At 53.3% G+C, this 16,257-nt stretch overlaps 1 protein-coding gene and 2 long non-coding RNA genes across 3 annotated transcripts in view; 2 read left to right on the forward strand and 1 right to left on the reverse strand.

Moving 5' to 3' along the window:
- Positions 1-233: 233 nt before the first annotated feature.
- The window catches only part of LMNA (lamin A/C), a 51,981-nt gene continuing 35,957 nt past the window's right edge, over positions 234-16,257 (forward strand). The window contains exon 1 of the mRNA XM_032792134.2: positions 234-710. Coding sequence (XP_032648025.1) covers positions 361-710 — 350 coding nt within the window. The 5' untranslated portion in view covers positions 234-360. The remainder of the gene's footprint in view (positions 711-16,257) is intronic.
- Positions 718-4,287, reverse strand: LOC116831827 (uncharacterized). The gene is made up of 3 exons (XR_004375295.2): positions 4,199-4,287; positions 1,708-3,656; positions 718-1,171 (listed from the first exon to the last, which is right to left on the reverse strand). It is a non-coding gene; the product is annotated as an uncharacterized LOC116831827 (long non-coding RNA).
- On the forward strand, positions 13,307-15,691 carry LOC142047531 (uncharacterized). The gene is made up of 2 exons (XR_012656851.1): positions 13,307-13,931; positions 15,391-15,691. It is a non-coding gene; the product is annotated as an uncharacterized LOC142047531 (long non-coding RNA).

Below are 16,257 nucleotides of genomic sequence, written 5' to 3' on the forward strand. Positions count from 1 at the left end.
AAAAGGTGCTCGGATTCCAGAATACTCATCCGGGGATTATACCACTCTCATTATAGCTATTTAAATTCACATCCGAGCATGTCTTGCTATAACTTTCCCTTGTGGAGAAGCCCTTATTTTAAACATAGCCTGTTTTTCTAGGAGCCTCTGCTTCTTTAATCAAAGCAGGGGGCTGGCCCTACTTTGCATAGCCGCTCCCACTCCCCCATCTCCTACTTCCCAAGGATATTTGAGCCGAGATCCGTGCGAGTGACTCAGACTGTCAGTAGCAGCGAGGCAGACACAGGCGTGGGGAAGGCAGCTCCAGAGATCTGAGTCACTGACCCGTGCTCCTGTCTCTCTGCCAGGCTGTGAACCGCGATGGACACCCCATCTCAGAAGAGGGCCACACGGAGTGGGGCAGGTGGCACCCCGCTCTCTCCCACCCGCATCACCCGCCTGCAGGAGAAGGAGGACCTGCAGGAGCTCAACGACCGGCTGGCCGTCTACATTGACCGGGTGCGCTCGCTGGAGTCGGAAAATGCAGGTCTCCGGCTGCGCATCACCGAGTCCGAGGAGGTGGTGAGCCGCGAGGTGTCGGGCATCAAGTCGGCCTACGAATCGGAGCTGGCGGATGCCCGCAAGACCTTGGATTCTGTGGCCAAGGAGAGGGCACGACTGCAGCTGGAGCTGAGCAAAGTGCGGGAGGAGTTCAAGGAGCTGAAGGCACGGTAAGCACCAGGGTAGTGCCCATGCTAGGCAGTGGGGCAGCTGGTAGTGGATGAATTTCCCATTTCCCTCTTTTTCCAAGAATGGAGCAGTCCCTAAAAGCCTGAGTGGGAGCAACCAGGGCTGGCAGCCTTGGGAAAGAAGCCACAAATATCCCGAGGCCGCAGGCCAAGCGAATAGCCTGTTGTAATGTGTTTGGCAAACAGTGAGGGACGTGTAGGGGAAAAAAACAATCCAGAGTAGGAGGATGGGAAAAATCTCTACCCTGGCTGGAACGTTACTGAGGAAGCTGGTGTGTCGTGGTGGGGTGGGATGATTCTTGCCTTCCCCCACCACCTCTCAATAAATTGCTACATGGTCTGTGTGTAAATTCAGCACTGGGTGTTCAGGAGCTGGCGCCGTCCTTGGAGCGGGATTGTCTCGGCAGCTGTCAGCTGGTGCGGCGAGATCCTGGTGAAAGTGCCTTTAATAATGTGACGTAGAATTAGCCTGGGAGTTCAGCTCAGATCCCTTGCTTTGGAGGGAGTGGAGTGGGGTCGGTATCCGAATCTGAATCTAAATTCTGTGTCTGGCCTCCATTTCTCTGATAGGCTGGACCCAGTGCCCTGTGTCCAGATGCCTCTGAATTTGCATCTCAGGACCTGTCTCTATCTTCGATTCTCTCTCTGAGGCTGCTGAATAAGCCCTGTGGTAATTGGTCTAGCTGGCCCTGGCTCTCCTGCCTGCAGATCTTTCTTCCCTGGCATATTCACCCACTCCACCTTTGCCAGTCATTTTAAAAACCTGTGTTATGGGAGCTGAGATATCCCTGTTGCCGGTGGCCAGAGGGTTTTCTGTGTTTATGGTGCGAGACACCAGGCGGGAGGGTCTTTGGGAATGGGCTGGAGTGCAGATCCATGGCTTTGCTGAGCCTCTTTCGATTCTGCTGCATCTCTTTCGAAACTAGCCTGAGCCTGCTCAGCCAGTGGATTCAAGGGCTTGGCGGTGCGTCAAACTCACCTTCTCATTGCGGCGCTCTGGGGTGTGCTGGGGTCTCCCTGGTTCTGTCTGTCCAGTAGCTTCAAATTCTGCCCCTCCCCTCCCTGTATGGTATTTTCCTTTCCCCTGCTGCTGCCAAATTTGCCTAAACTCCCCTTTCCCCACGCAAGCGCCTCCCTGCTATGCTAGAGTTGGCACCAGGGAGCTCAGTAGCACATGGTGGCATTCTGCCCATTCTGACGAGCTGGTTCCCTCCCATGCTTTGGACCTTGGCCCCCAACCAGCAAGGGTTCCCTGGAGACTTGGGTTTCCTGTTCTGTGTCTCCTTGGCCACATGGCAGAGGCACTTGTCTCCAGCGGGCAGTGGTGAAGGTCAGAGGGATCCAAAGGAGGTTGGGAGTGGCGCCTGTATCCAGAAAGCTTCAGAGCCCTGCAGCTTCACCCAGTGGTCCTGCTTCAAAAGTCCTGGACTCCCATGGACTTCAGATCAGAACATGACCCTTTAGGGTCCACAGCTCTGGCGTATTCTGGTCTCTGCTGAGACTCGATCCTTGCTGAGCAGCAGGGGACACTCCCGTAAGGCGAAATCTGCTGCCTCCATCAAGCTCCCCCCCACAGTCAGTTCCAGGGAGTGTGAGCGGGATTTGAACCCAGGTTTGCGTGATGGCAAACAGAGCGCGTCTCCCATTCCTGCATTAGATCCTCAGCGTCTTACCTCCCTGGCTTTGCTATAAAGGAGTTTGTTTTCTAAAAGGCCCTCAAAAGGGACATTCCGCCATGAATAATCAGTTCATGTAGAAAGCAGGAGGAACATTTTACAGACTTCTTTAAAAGCTGCCCAGGATTTTATATTTAGCTTCCTGTCTCTCCCCCCAACCACGGATCTGTCTCTAGATAACTCCATGGTCATCTCTGCGTAGAACTGTAGCTAGTTCTGCATTTAGATCAGAGAGTCTTGTTACTATTTGGAGATGGATTTTGAATGCAGGTTTCCGTGTGCTGAATGTCTGTGTCTGTTCTCCCCTGGCCATGGGCATGCCAGAAATCAGGGAGGATTTTGGAGGGATGGGGAGAAAGAGATTTTGCTACTACAACAGGAGCTGTGTTTTCTAAAGATTTTGCAGCCTTAAACTTTAAAACAATCTCCTCTATCTTTTTCTTAAGCCATCCATTACAATAACGCCCAGCCTGCAGCCGGCTCCTGCTGTTGTTTGGCTGTTATACAGCTGGCCTGCTCCACTCCAGAGGTGGCTGCAGTGCAGAGATCCCTGTATATAATCTGTACGATCTGTTGCTTACTGGAATGGAATGTGCATTCTCGAAAACTGGATGTTGCTGCTACCTTTCTCTGACACAACAGACCCCTTGGGGAAAAAAGTCCCTTCCCCAAGAGGATTCCCAAATGACCACTCTCCTGTTCTGAGCCTAATTATTAAAAGCGACAGTTGGTGACTCAGGGCATTTATCTTGAAAGCTCCGCTCCTACCTTGCTCTGTGCTTGGAGAACAGGCAGTGACGGTCGTTACCAAGAGAGACCAAAGTGTTGTGATATCTCAAATAGAGACCCGTGAATCAGCAGTGAGAGTGAAGAACAGGGTTTATTTCCCCGGCTGTCAATATTGCATTATTCATTTACTACTTGGGGTTACTGTACCGGTTACTGTGAGCACGACTTCTGGGAAGAGCTTGACAGTGAATGCTGGGGTGGGTGAGTGTGGAGGAGTTGTGTTGGGTTTCAGAAAGTTTTCTGATCTGAAAAATCCTTCTAAGGGACTTTCCCCCTTGTAATGAGCAGAGTTCATTGCATTCTGCTCTGATTGCTTCCTCCGGGCTGTGAAGTTATTCAGAGTGAGGCGCAAGATAAATTAATCAAAACAACTCCGCTTTGGGGAGGCGTTCCAGTAGAAACAGTGTTTCGTGCCTCTGTAGCGTGACTCCTCCGAGATTCTCAAACCACTTTAATACACTGCCTGCAAGAGAGGTAGTTACTTGACTCACTTTACACATGGAGGGTAACGGAGGCATGGAGCTGAAGTGACTGGTTCGAGGTCCTTCACTGAGTTGCGAATGGAGTCCCGGGGCCCTGGCTTTCATCACCCGGCTCTAACCACAGACAGGGAATTCCAAAGGATAATCTTTTGGGGCGGAAGCTCCAGATTGGGCAGTCAGGGCTCCTGGTTGCAGCTGGGGCACTGCGACCTATGGAGCACATCCTGTCCCCTCTCTGTTACTCAGTTTTCCCCTTTGTAAAAGGGGGCAGGGACAATAACGCTCACCCAGGTCCCAGAGAGGGCTGTGAGGCTGGACTCATGGGGCAGGACAATGGAATCAGGCCCCTCCTGCAGTCACTTATCCCATTGCTAAAGGGGTGCAACACGTTACCAGCTGGGAACAGGTTCTGAGCTTGCTTTGAGCTGGGGTAAATGGCTACACAAGGGGACGAAGGACGGGGCCCATTGTCTGAAATACTCCAAGCGGCCCTGGGGGAAGATGCTCTAGGAGCTCGACTAACCCAGTCCACGCGCGCACTCAGTCTTGCATCTAGCGCCGAGGCGGAAATGTTTCCTTGGTATCTTCCCCCACCAGGCTCCCCGACCTCCAGCATGAGCATTATCTGGGGCGAGCAGCCACTGTTCCATTCGAAGGGCTGGTGTGATAGCATCTACAGCACGAGAGAGATGATGAGAGCGAACCAAGTGTCTAAAGGCTGGTGGGTGTCAGCAGCCAGCGTCTCTCGCTCATGAGCTCTGCATTGAGTGTCTCGTTCCCCAGGCGAGCTGAGCCATTGGTGTGGCTGGATCCACCCGACAGGGTGTGTCAGGAGAAGGGAAGCTGTGGTGCTACTCATAGCACTTGGCTCTGTGTCAGTAAACGCAGGCATGGTGATGATCTGGTGTTGGGGACGTTGACTCGCTCAGCGGAGATGCCCTCCCCTTGCTGTAGGTGCAGATCCTGCTTCCTTCCAGGGCTGGAGTCTCTAGTTCTTGCTGGTGAAATGAACGCCGGAGAAAGGTGCCGCGTTGGCTCAGGCCAGGGGCTGAGTGCTAAATTAGTGCCGCTTTCTAACTCCTTTCCGCAAAAGTATTGGGTGGTGGCTTGGCAACTGTTCACCAAGCCTCCCGACAGCTTTGTGAAGTAGGAGGTACATTATTGAACCCATTTTAGCAATGGGGAAACTGAGGTAGAATAAGGCTCAGTGACTTGCCGAAGTGCTCAGATTCTGTCTGGAAAGGGACCCATAAGTTTTGACTCCCCCATTCGTCCCCCAGCCCCTTGCTCGGATCATTAGATCACACTCCCCTCCCAGAGGTGGGGGACTTGACCCAGGAGTCTGATCAAAGTCCTCTGCTCTAACCGGTAGGCCACACGCTCTCCTGAAGGCATTCCAGTCCCTTATCAGCTGAATCCGCCTGGTGCAGGCAGTGAGAGTGTAACACCAGGTCTACCCTAAAAAGTTAAGTCGCCCCAGCTACATCAATAAGGGGTATGACAAAGCCACCCCCCCCATCAACAAAGTTGCTCCGACGTTACTCCCAGTGTGGACAGTACTAGGTCCAGGGAAGAACTTCTAGCTACCACGTCTCGGGAAGCTGAATGAACTACAGTGACAAAAGAACCCTCCACTCCTTGGATTTGAGACCGAGCCCCCTTCCTGGAGCCCCTGCCACAGCCCTGCATGTACAAGGCCGAGGGAGTGGGGTCTCCCTGTCCTCATTGGCCTGGGGCACTCGCTCTAGTGTTGCCAGTTTCCGTGGTCCAGTCCCTGCGCCCTGCCATAGAGGGTGTGGCTTATCGCTGGGCTTCCAGCAACATCCGGCCCCGAGTTCACACCCACCCCTGGGCACGGGGTGGCACGTCGGGTGACCAGATGTCTGGACTTTATAGGGACAGTCGCGATTTTTGGGTCTTTTTCTTATATAGGCTCCTATTAACCCCACCCCCCGTCCCGATTTTTCACACTTGCTGTCTGGTCACCCTAGTGGCATGTGCCAGGGTCGGGCTCTCCCAGCGTGACTGGTGGTGGGAGATGGGCACGTGGCTCCTTCCGTGTAGGGCCGGCTGTGAGAGCTGATCCCCGGTCTCAGGCAGCAGCTGGCGCGCTGGAGCTCCTAACGCTGCCCTTGTGTAAGAAGGCGCCTATTGTGTGCCTGCTTTAACGAGCAGGACTGGGCCGGTGCGTGGAGGTGAAAGGTGACGAAGCAATAGACCACAGTGCAGCAAGGGCTGGGTTATGATTAACTAGCCTGGTCCGGGCTCCGAGCTCGGCAGTGGAGGCACAGCAGTCATGCATCCCTGGGCAGCTTTGCTGTTGCCTAGCTCTTCTCACTCTCCCGGCAGTGCCCTCGTCCAGACGGGGCAGGGGCGTCTGGTTCCTCCTTCGCTTGGCTCTGAGCAGGGCTGGGTGGCGTGATGGTGAAGATGCCAGGGCCCAGTGGGTACTAGCACTCCAAGTGGCAGGGGCTGCACCTGTGCTGGAAGAATGGAGGGAGATTGAGAGCATTGCAGAAACAGCCTATAGATTATCGCGCGGCCCAAGGCAGATGGGCACAGGACACCAGCCTGAGCCCTGTCCTGTGCTGGTCTCCCAGCTGGCTGCTGGGCCGTTGCTCCTGTGCTGTGCAGAGCTGGCTCTGGGGTGGGGCCAGCCGCACGTGTCCCTAACAGCCAGGCTTGCCTGCCTGCCTCCGCCCCCAGCAGCCAGCGGTTTTCCAACAGGCCAGTCACACGCCAGGGCATTCCCTGGCAGCCTGTGATTGGGCGGTGGATTGGTAGTCTGCGGGGGCTTTGGATTTAAAGGGTGAGATCACCTCCGGCACGAAGGCGTGGCAATGCCGGGGCGGCCCATGTCTGACTCACATCTGCAGGCGGCAGCCAACGGCCTTCCCCTCCCGCTTCAAGAGGCCTGGGATTCATGGGGAAAGCCAGGCCTCCCCTACCACGCCCAGCCAGGCTGGAGGGATTGCAGCCCAAACACGCATCTGCCCAGTGCCCCTCAGATCTGGGCCCCCTTCACGCCACCCGCTGTGCCACATCACAGCCGTTTTCCTGTGCCGTGGTCCCTGCCCCCACGGCGGCGATTTTCCCCAGCACTGCTGTGTCGGCTCGGCCGTGCCTCCGAAGGACAGCCATGTCTGCACTGGTGCATCTTGGGAAAACCTGGGTCGCTCTCCTGGCCTACCTTAGCTGCTGGAGGAGAGGATTGCCGGATGCCATGCGATACCGTGGGCTGCTCTCCCAAGTGGAGCAGCACGAGCTAGGCTGGGAGCAGGCGGTCACCAGACGAGGGCAGGTTGGGGGTTTCCCTTGGAAAGCTCTGAAGGGCAGCAGCACTGGGACTCGTTAAATGCAAGTCAACTGACCTCCTCCAGAAGGTGATTGACAGCCCCATGGGACAGGTCACTGGGAGAATAGGTTTGTCAAGCGCTGCTGCAGCTTATCCTTTCCTCTCCGTGGTTCTCTGCTTGGGATGAAGGCGTCTTCAACAAGCACTGCTCAGCCCAGCCTGTCTGCTCCTTCATCGCCCCCTTTCCCAGCTTGGGGCAGCCCAGGCGCATTGTATCTTCCAGGCGGTGGTATCCAAAGTCTGCACAAGCCATTGCTCTGGGCCGGGGGGAACCTGCAGGCAGGAGAGGGGCTGGGATGGAGCCCTATCTTGGGTTTACTTTGCTGTAAAAGCAGCCCCAGCTCTCCTGCTGCTCCCTCTCTCTTTCTCACTGCCCCCCACCCCCGAGCCACGCAGGAAGCTCAGTGGTTGGTTTCACGTGTGGTTATGTTCCTGTCTTAATCGGATCCTGCTGCTGCCCTCCTGGGTCCAAAACCACATTTGGCCTGATCCTTTCAGCACCACGGTTCTGCCAGCAACAGATCCCAGCTGGGTGGAACCAGAGCCTCCATGGGGAGCTAGTCCCTCGTGCCATGCTCCCTTAGTTGCTTTGTGTTAGGCAGTGACGGTCTGGCTGTCTCTGGGGCCCCCATGGGAATGGATCTGGACACCTGGCTCTACAGGGCTATTTCCTCTGGTGAACGAGGAGCTGCATTGCCAGAGTAATGTTGATGCCCTCGCTCTTGTTCAGGCGAGTTAGCCCTTTGTGGGTACCTGACCCACTCTTCTCTCACTGCTGGAGAAATCAAGGGCCTTGCCCCACAGCAAAGGGAACTGGATGTTTCCTGGGCCTCCCTGCTGCTGCAGTGCCTGGGGAAGTGCAGTGTGCTTTGGGCTCCCCAAAGTCTCCAGACGGTATACTGTTCATCTCAGCCAATGCTTTGTGTCTGGCCTAATAATTAGCTAGTTCCATTCCCGCCTCTGCTGGCAGTTTTGGTAAGAGCCTGATCGGAGACGAGGAAAGATAGAAGTGGTTTTTTTTTCCCCCCCCATTCCTTCTCCGAAACAGGAACCAGACCCTGCTCATTATAAGATTGTCTGAGCGATTGCTTCCTGAATTGCAGCCCCTAACCTGATTAAGCCAGTAGCTTGGTAGCTCAATATTGACTTTCGCTCCTTCCCCAGCCCAGTTCTTCTCCTGCTTCTTAAAGAAGAAGAGTCTCTCGGCCTTAGAAATCTGTGTGGACGTGGAGTGACCAAACAGCCGCATCTGGCTGTGGGCAGTGGATGGTTAGTTAAATCTAACACTGATTTTTTTCCCCTTCCTCACCAGACCTGAGCAGCAGCACTTTGTTAGTTGTGGGTGGGTCTTTGCCTCCTCTGGGATTTAACAGGAGACACCTGCCCTACCTGCTGGGAACTCCAGTGAGGCTCCATCAAACTCATTCCACACAGAGGGTCTCCAGACATCCATCAGATAGAAATAGTGTTTGATCCCTACTAAACTCGGCTGGACTCAAGCAGGCAGGCTGGAGATGCCAGGCTCAGCTGCACATGGCTGGTCCCCTGTGCCAGCCAGCCCCGTAGAACTTCCACGTCTCATTGTATAAAAAGAATTACAGGGCTGGTGTGTTTGTTTAATCTGAGGGCTCTCTTGCGTTGTCTAAACAGCCGATCTGAGCCTTGTTCCTGGATTCACTTCCTAGGTCTGGAAGGGGGAGTGTGACCCAGGGGGTGAAGCAAGGAACTGACAGTCAGGACTCATGAGTCCTGGTCCCAGTTCTGGACCAGAGCAGGGGAACTTGGGAGTCAGGACTCCTGGGTTCTGGTCCCAGTTTGCTACTGATTTTATGTGACCTTATGCAAGTCACCTTGCTGCTGTCTGCCTCAGTTTCCCCCATTGGTAAAATCTCACATGGGGACATGAGACTTAAAGTCCCCAGAGTGCTTTGAGAGCCTTGTGTGTATAAATGATCTACAAGTGCACATGGTTGCTAAAACTCCCCATGCTGGAAGCGATCTGTCCTCTTCCATTCATCTTGCGCGGAGCTGGGCCAACTCCTCTCTGAAATGCTTCACAGTGATGATGATGTGGTTTTGCTGGAACGTTGTGCGTGGGGAGAAAAATTTGATCTTTATGGAACATTCCTCCCTCCATCACCACCCGCTTCGTGAAAGGCCTCCAGCGGAAAAAAATTTTACTTAGGGGGAGATCTGCCCTTCTGGGATGAACAAAGAGCAGATTGTACGGTCAGACAGGACTTCACAGGACTGTACAGGAATCACAAGAGTGATCCGCTAAAAGAAAGGTACATTGGGCAGGGGAATATCCTTGCTAATTTCATAGCCACGGGGCCTGATGCTCATTCACACTTGGGCCCCTCCCCCCCGCCCCACAACATAATGAAGCCTTAGAGTGGGTGTCAATGCGAATCGAGCCCGGTGTGTTCAGTTAGAAGCCCCAGATTATTTCCCCCAAACATTCAGTCATTGGCACTCCAGCCTGGGCCCTGCAAATGGGAATTGGCCAGGCTGGGTTAGACTCGAGGTCTGTCAAGTACAGAATCCCGTCTCTAACCGGCCCAGCAATGCCTACTGCTTTGGAGGAAGGGGCACAATCCCTGCAGTGGTGGGGTAACTCGCAGGGGACTTGCCATGCGTGTTGTGTGTATAAAGCCAAACCCAGCTTTTCATTTGTATGTCAACAGACCTGACTCGTCTCTCCGTTAGAGCCATTTTGAACTCCTCTGGCAACGTAAAGGGGCCTTAGTGCAAATGATAATGTTCGGACCCAGGCAGGGTTTAGCTGGCAACGTCCGTGCTGTACACAGAATGAAGACTCCCGCTTGCTCCCCTGAAGCTTCAAGGTTAGCGGGAGCAACAGTTCCCCTATCCCAGACAAACCTGACCCAACCCCAGAGAGGCAGAAGGGATGTTACGTTAGGAGGGAGGATCCTTTTTCACATAGGGTACTTAGACCATGAGCTCTTTGGCACAGGGACTTATTTTGTTCTGTTTGTTAGTTGTGGGTGAGAGAGTGTCCCAAAAGCGCTCACAGCGAGACTGGAAAGGGGAAACTGAGGCACAGAGCGACGCGATTTGCCCATGGTTGCCAAGCAGGTCACGGACAGAGCTGGGACTAGAACCGAAGTGTCCCAGTCTAGTGGCTCTATCCACTGGATTGTTCTGCCTCTCTGATTTGAAGGGGTTCTTCCCAGGTCCAGCAATGCTGCAGGGTCACGGGGTGAGGAAGCCAGATTGTTTCCCCAGCACCAGGCTCGCTCTGCGGAGTCCCTTTCTGCTGAGCATACTCCAGTCGCTCGATCTTCCTGCATGAGGCTGCATGGCTGGGATCTCCATGTCCCTGAGATAGCCGCCGGTATGACAGGCGTTTTATGAGAACCGGCGCTATACATAGCCCCTGTCAATCAGACCCCGGCCTCGTCTCTGATCATCCACCTGTTCTCGTGTTCTCTGCCTCCCCAGCAGGCGCTCAATAGCCTCAGTGTGAGGCTAAGCAACTGGCCAGGCAGACAGCTGTGGAGGGGACTGGAGGTGGCGGGGGGGGGAGGTTAAAGAGGATCCAGTGACGAAGTAGGCAATCTGTGTCAGTTTCACATCCACAGCTGCGGTGGAATGCAGCAGCCTGTCTTCTAGCAAGGCCTGGCAGTTGAGCTCCCCGCGGCATCAGGAGAGCTGAGGACAATGAGAGAGCAGGGCTCAGTTCTCCACTGCCCCGTTACATGGGTGCTCATTTGCACCAGTGCGTAGCGGGTCTGAAACGTTGCCATTCTCACCTGGTACCACGTTGCGCTGGTGCAGCTGGGAGCACAAGGAGAGCGGGGCAGCGGAGAATCAGGCCCCGTGGTGTTGCCCCGCAGGCCCTCTCGACTCTGCAGCAGGCTCCAGACAGCACTCAGCATTAACCCAGGGACAGACGCACACCCTGGCTGCACCGTGAAAATATCTGGTTGGGGTTGGGGAGCCCTCGCAGAGGGGCTGTGCGCCTCTCCGGGCGGAATTAAACTGGACAAAACACATGTTAATCACACTCCAAACTGCACTGAGACCTTGGACTGGTCTGTGGCTAAAACATGCTTCTGCCCTATTTAACGCTGCAAGAGCAGCTGTTCTAACCATGTTGGTGTGGACACCCATGTTGTTAGCAGCTCCCTCCAACACAGTATGTTCTGTAGCATTGCAGGATCCTAACTGGTTGTAGGTTATACAATAACTTCCTGAGCACACTGGATAGGGAGATGGCAGAACAACCATGGGAGAGCACTTGTCAGTCCCCATTCTCATAAGAGGGATGGTCTTGGGGTTAAGCACTGACCTGGGATTTGGAAACCTGCCTTCGATTTCCTGCTCTGCTGCAGACTCCCCCGATGACCTTAGTCAAACCACTTAACCTCTCCATGCCTCGGTTTCCCCAGCTGTAAAACGATGGATGATTCTGACCTTTGTAAAGTACTTTGAGACCTACTGATGAAAAGCACTATAGCAGATCTAGAGATTATTATTCCTTGTCTTGTCGAGTTAGACTGCCTGTGGCAGGGACAGGCTCTTACTGTATATATGTACAGTACCTCGGACAATGGGGTCTTGATTTCAGTTGGAGCCTGTAGATGTTGCTGTAACACAAACACAACTGTGCTTGGAACAGTGTTGCTAACACCATTCCAGCGGTTGTGGGAACGGATCCTTGCTATCTATGGTGAACTGGACCGTTGTTCTGTTTAAATATCGCAAGTGCCATAAACATATCGACTGGGACAAAGTCCTCTGTTAAGAATCAGGAGCGGAAGAGATAAAACACACACACCTGGAGATCAACACAGGCCGATGTCAGATTTTTTTTCCCGGATTCTAGTGTCACTGCTATATTCTGCCATAGTATAAGCTGCAGTAACTGCCTATGAGAGGCAGTAGAGTTTGTAGGTCTTGTGGTTTCAGAGAAGAGCTTGAAGCTAGAAGGTAAAAACCCAAACCCCCTCCCTTTTTTAAAGAGCCCCTCATGATTTTTAGACCATTTTCATAGGTTTTTTCATTGTAATCCCTGTCTCCCCCCCCATGGTAAAGTTCCTATGTTTGCTATCAGTTCCTTAAGATCATCATCAGAAAGCAGCAATCCTGACTCAGTCTGCTCTCAAGATCCTCTCCCTTCCACCCGTGTTTTGTTCCCTGGCTTCCTGCAGAGGAAAGAAACCCCTGGGAATGCACAGCTTTGGATCTGATGCCGGCCTTTCTGTGATGGCAGCAGCAGATGAGGCTCATGGAGCTCTTTGCTCATAAGGGGATGTGGCGCTGAGCTCACCTATCCTGCCATTGTGCTGAGTGGCTGCTTTGAACGTGCTTTCTACATTGGTCTTAGTGCCTGCAAACCCCCGGAGGAGGTGGAAGCCTCCTGTATTGGGCCAGCTTATGATGCCGTAGGTACAAGGCAGTAACAATCCCCTGCCCCCATATTATATGTATTACAGTAGTGTCTGGAGACTTCAGTTGAGCCTGGGGCACCACTGTTAAAGCGTACAAGCTAAACAAAACAAGGGGTGGCAAGGGAAACTGAGGCACAAAGAGGGGCCGCATGACTTGCCCAAGGTCCCACAGGGTTCGTCTCACAGCACTAGCTATGCACAGGCTGAATCCATCCAGCGCGCGGGACAGTAGCAGAGATGACACTGCAGCGAACCCATCCGGGTGCGTGGTTGGCTCACAAGCCTGTCCTCAGGCATGCGCTGCCCTGTCTTCGCTCCTGTTGTTACCTGTGCTGGCAGGAGTTGGGCTGGCTTGGGTGGCTAGCCCATGCACAGCTGTCACTGTGTATACGTACCCACAGTGAGTCGGGGGCCAAGCAGGGAATTGACCCCTCTGGCTCCCAGTTCTATCCTGTGTCCGCTGAACTGTGGAAAATGCTGGATGCTCAGCATCCCTTCGTGTTGCTCTGCTGCAGCCCCGGGCCCTGGAGTAGGAATTGAGAGGAAGTGAGGAAATTCTGCTCTCTTGGTTGGTAAAAGTGGTGGGGTCGGGGTGTGACTCATGTTCAGCTGCCTGCAAGCAGAATTTCTCCAGGGAGTGGTTGCTTCTGGGGAAAGCTGTAAAAACTGAATGGAAAGGTGGTGGTTGCCTCCCTGCCTTCCTCCCTCCCATCCTGACACACACACACACACATTATGCTCTGCTGCTGTTTCCTTCCTTAAATATTGCATGAGCCGACATATGTGCATCGGTGGAAACGTGATCTAACCAGAATGTCGTCTCTCTATAGTGATCCCAGCTGTTTAGCCGCTACCTCTGCCTGCCGCACCTGGCTGCTTGGATCAGAGGCCTTGCCTGCGTTGCAATTTCAGCCATCTCTGTATTGTGCCAGTGCAACTGCCCCTAACGCGGAGGGGATTTGCCCTGGCACAAATGGTTCTGCCCCAGGGTGAATGGGCAGTGGCGGCTGAAACCCCAGCATAGACAAAAGCCAGAGGCCTGGTTCTCCGGAGAACCGGGATAGTCCCGCAGCCAGAATGTCGTGGCCAGCTGCAGACTGCTGTTCTGGCGTAGTGGGCAGTATTGTGGGTCTGAGGGGGCTGTGTATTGAGCCAGTAAAGCAACCTGCTCTGTTGCACATGGGGAGTGAGGAGCCCTCAGTTCTCCAGCAAGAACAGCCCTACTGGGCTGGGTCGGTCTCATCTCATGTCACAGCAGCCAAGCACGCGTTTGTCTTCCCCCAATGCAGCCAAGCAAGAAGCCCAGCTTTGTTTGTCCTTTCTGGCAGGAGGTCGCTCTGAATTCCTGAGCTGGCACCAAGTGACTGCAGTGCTGCCAACCCCGCCCTGCCCTGGGGGGGGATACACCCACGCTGGATATGCAGTCTAGGCAGCGGAGTCAGGGCAATTGGATTCCATGCTACAGGGAGTGAGATGATTGTCCAGTGAGTCAGAATTTCCCCATCTCCTTCCCCTCTTGTTCCTCAACTGCGCTGGGAAGTGGGCATTGGACATGAGAAATTTTCACTTCTCACCATAGGGAAACAATGGGGTCTGATGGTTAAAGCTGGAGACCGGAGTTCAGGACTCCTGGATTCAGTTCCTTGCTCTGGGAGGGGGAGTCTGCTGTTGTGTTAGAACAGGGGTCCTGGGTTCTAGTCTTGGCTCTGTCGGTAGCTTTCTGTGATCCTGAGGAACACTAGACCTAAAGTTTAAGTGTCTGTCTAATTTTGTGCACCCAGCTTGGGAACACATGGAGGCAGATTTTTTTTATCTCCTGTGTTGGAACCCACAACTCCGAGTTAAGCACCTCTGAAAATCAGGCTCCAGAGGCCCCCAGAGCTAAATGGATACTTCAGTAAACTTGGTGTCTCAGTTTCCCCATCTGTAAAATGGGGGTAATGCTCCCCCTTCACCCACCCTGTGGGTTGGCAAAGTTGTATAGATTACCAAGCTAACTTCTCTCTGTTGGATGTCAACGCTCCTTTTGTTGAGCGTCGGGCTGCTTATGATTTCTGGCCTTGGTCATGAACAGAATCAAAGATTAGTGGTAGCTCAGACTTGCTGTGTACCCGGTGCTGGCATTTTTCTTCTCATAAATCTCAGCCCCGTTCATAAAACAAGGCGCTGTTCATAGTCCCCTAACGACTCTCGGTTACTCTGTATCCTGATCGCACAAAGGTCGCGGCAGGGCTGTTTACTCCGTGCGTGCACGTACAGGAGAGCCGAGCGCTATGCTAACAAACCTTGTCGCTGCTCCTTGCGGGGAGGCGCATGCTTGTGTTTCTGGATGTGCCACAAAAGAGCCTTTGGAATAACTGCCAGCCAGGGCACGTTGCAAACATCTGCCGTTCTCTTTGGGTGCAGACAGCAGAGCCGGTTTGACTGCAGCACAGATCGTTGACTGTACATGGAAGGAAGGATTGGCTAGTGGGTGGGACACTGGAGTTCAATCCCTGGTTCTGCAAGACTTCCTGTATGACCTTTCCCCTGTGCCTCCATTCCCTGTCTGTGAAATGGAGTAATCCTTCCCTACCACCCACAGGGGGATTGTGAAGATAAAATCCCATCATCATCACACCTCGCTCTTTTCAGCTGTGGATCTCAAAGCACTTCAGTAGTAATAGCTCTGTTTTTACAGATGGGGAACTGAGGTACAGGGAGGGTTGGGGACTTGCCAAAGGTCAGCTGGCAGGCCAGTGGTAGGGTCAGGATTAGAACTCAGGTCTCCCGAGTCCAAATCCCCAGTTCTCTATCCATTAGGCAACACTACCTCCTTTGGTGTTTGTGCCTCAAATACTACATTTCCGAGGGTCATGTCGGTACTTAGACAAAATTGAATTCTTTCTCTCCCTCCCTCGTCCTCTCTTTTTTTCCTTTCTTCTCTTCCCTCTGAATTTACAGGCCCATTTTCTGCAGCAGCAGTTACTGCCAGCCCTACAATGCCACGTTTATAGACACAACAGGAGTTGAAAACTTGCTTTAAAGGGAAATGACTCATTCACAGGCATCCCGAACTGGGCAAACAAGCAGGCTCCTCCGTCTGCTGCCAGCAGCTTCTGTCAGGTCTTTCTTCTGATGCTGCTGCTTCTCTATCTCATGCAAAACAAATGCCCCGGCCTTGTGTAAATGTAAATAATTCTCCTGCATTTATCTGCGTCTTTCCCTGCCAGTCAAAATATAAACCCCCCTTTGTTCCAGCAAGGTCAGTCGTGGCTTATCTTTAAACAGGAACCTGCATTCCCTTTTCTTTTCCCCAGATATTACCTACTGGAAATTTGCATATAAAAATATGTGCAAAAGGCGGAGGGAGAGGAGAGTTTCTTTTACTGCGGCTTGATGATGGATAAAGAGCATCTAGTGGGGAGCTCCCTCCCATTTCCCAGTATGATTGTCACCACCCTTTGATGCCCGTTTGGCAAGTCCCTGATTCAGAACTTCTCTCCTGTGTTAGAATTTCAGGTCTTGTCTGCTCGCCCCCCAGACAACTGGAGACCCAGAGGAGCTCTGGTTATAGAACCAGGATCCTGGATACTATCTAGAGAGGAGTTGCTGCGTGGGCGAATTATCTTTGGCTACATCAGTTCTTCCCAGTCACTCACGATTAAATTGCAGAAAATCTCCAGCGCTCTGTGGGTGCTTCTTTGAGTCTGTTTGTATTACAGACTCCTACGGAGATCTGGACACTGCACAGACACGTAGTAAACAAGATCTGGGGCCCATTGTACTAGGCTCTGCAGAGACCACTAGGGAGGGACAGTCCCTGCCCTA

Source organism: Chelonoidis abingdonii, chromosome 11 (assembly GCF_003597395.2).
Source record: "Chelonoidis abingdonii isolate Lonesome George chromosome 11, CheloAbing_2.0, whole genome shotgun sequence".
In the NCBI taxonomy this organism is placed as follows: Eukaryota; Metazoa; Chordata; order Testudines; family Testudinidae; genus Chelonoidis; species Chelonoidis abingdonii.